Here is a 1245-nt window from a genome sequence, read left to right as displayed (position 1 = left end):
TAAAACTAAATTATATATATATATATATATATAACTAAATTATTTAATGAAGTAGATACATTCCCAAGGATATGATAACCAATCAGTTTTAGTGACCATTGACTTTCCATTGTATGGAAGAACAATATATCTGACAATGTCTTCTTTAATGTTTCACAGAAGAAAGAATGCCATACAGGTTTGGAGAGACATATGGGTGAATAAAGGATGACAAGAGTTTTCAGTTTTGGCTAAACAATCCCTTTAAGAATTGTATTGCATATTTACCCTAAATATAACATATATTATAGACAACATCAATGGAATCATTATATTTATTTCTTAGACATTAAACAATGTTGATACAGCAATATTATAATACATGAGCAAGAAATTAACTGTACAACAGTTTGACTGTGTTGCGAGTGATTGTATATTCAGTCTGGGGTTGCTGAATTCACGGCCGGGCATCTTCACTGCCTGTGTGGTGCAGAGGGGGAGTATAAGTTCCCTCTTTAATCATCTTCTTCTTCTGCTTACGGATCTCATATAAGCGCTCATGCTGTAAGGAGTGATAATTATGTTAGTAATGTGATTGTGAACAACCTCAAATACATTACTTGAAAATTTCAGAATTTACTTACAGTCTTTTGGTGGTGCAAGCACTCATAGAAGTCTTCCAACTCCAGCTTGCACTCCTTTTTGGCCCGGTTCTGGCCGATGCCGTGGGAGCACTCTATCCACTCCTTCTCGAAGGCATGACAGCGAGCGGCCCGCTTCTGTGGCTGTTCCCCACTCTGAGCCAAGAGCCACTGGTCCAGATTAATCCCGAGCTTTGTCTGGAGGTCAATGAACGGCATGATTCTAGGAAATGAATAGAAATATTCTATGTAAAAATAATGCATCATGCCTAAAAACAATTAACAAAGCAGTTGTTCACTTTTGTTCTAATAAATCACACCTCAATGTTTATATATTTCTGGGATTTTCAGGCACTAAAGTCAGCGTGAAACAGAAGTTGCGATAGTCTTTTCTTCCCAATTGTGACGGTGTCATCTGAGTGAAACAGCTTCTTAACAAGGAAAAATGTTGGGCAGGAACTGATTGGATCGTAGTGGTTTGGTATTGCTGCTCTCAAGTGATTGACAGTTTGCCCCGCCCTCGTGCCAGTAAACACGTCATCAGAGAAGAGACGTCATTTTAAGAGAGAGGGGAAGTTATTTTGATTAAAGATTACGAGGGCACATATATTAATATGCTTTTCAA

At 37.8% G+C, this 1245-nt stretch overlaps 1 protein-coding gene across 1 annotated transcript; it reads right to left on the bottom strand.

The window, feature by feature from the left end:
• Nucleotides 1–300: 300 nt before the first annotated feature.
• On the bottom strand, nucleotides 301–872 carry ndufs5 (NADH:ubiquinone oxidoreductase subunit S5). The gene is made up of 2 exons (XM_056257632.1): nucleotides 624–872; nucleotides 301–541 (listed from the first exon to the last, which is right to left on the bottom strand). Exons 1-2 carry the CDS (start codon nucleotides 837–839, stop codon nucleotides 437–439), a joined length of 321 nt encoding a protein of 106 aa, XP_056113607.1. The 5' UTR covers nucleotides 840–872; the 3' UTR covers nucleotides 301–436.
• Nucleotides 873–1245: the final 373 nt, after the last annotated feature.

This window comes from Rhinichthys klamathensis, unplaced genomic scaffold (genome assembly GCF_029890125.1).
Source record: "Rhinichthys klamathensis goyatoka isolate OS25496 unplaced genomic scaffold, OSU_Roscu_1.1 h1tg000140l_1, whole genome shotgun sequence".
In the NCBI taxonomy this organism is placed as follows: domain Eukaryota; kingdom Metazoa; phylum Chordata; class Actinopteri; order Cypriniformes; family Leuciscidae; genus Rhinichthys; species Rhinichthys klamathensis.
The sequence above is the reverse complement of the archived record's forward strand: the minus strand, read 5'-3'. Positions and strand labels throughout refer to the sequence as shown.

What these genes read in the sequence shown, in the direction of transcription:
- ndufs5 (XM_056257632.1), bottom strand. Translation starts at nt 839, where the DNA reads ATGCCGTTCATTGACCTCCAGACAAAGCTCGGGATTAATCTGGACCAG. An exon ending in GCTTGCACCACCAAAAGACT is followed by an intron (nt 542 to 623) that starts GTAAGTAAATTC and finishes CACTCCTTACAG; the next exon opens with CATGAGCGCTTATATGAGAT.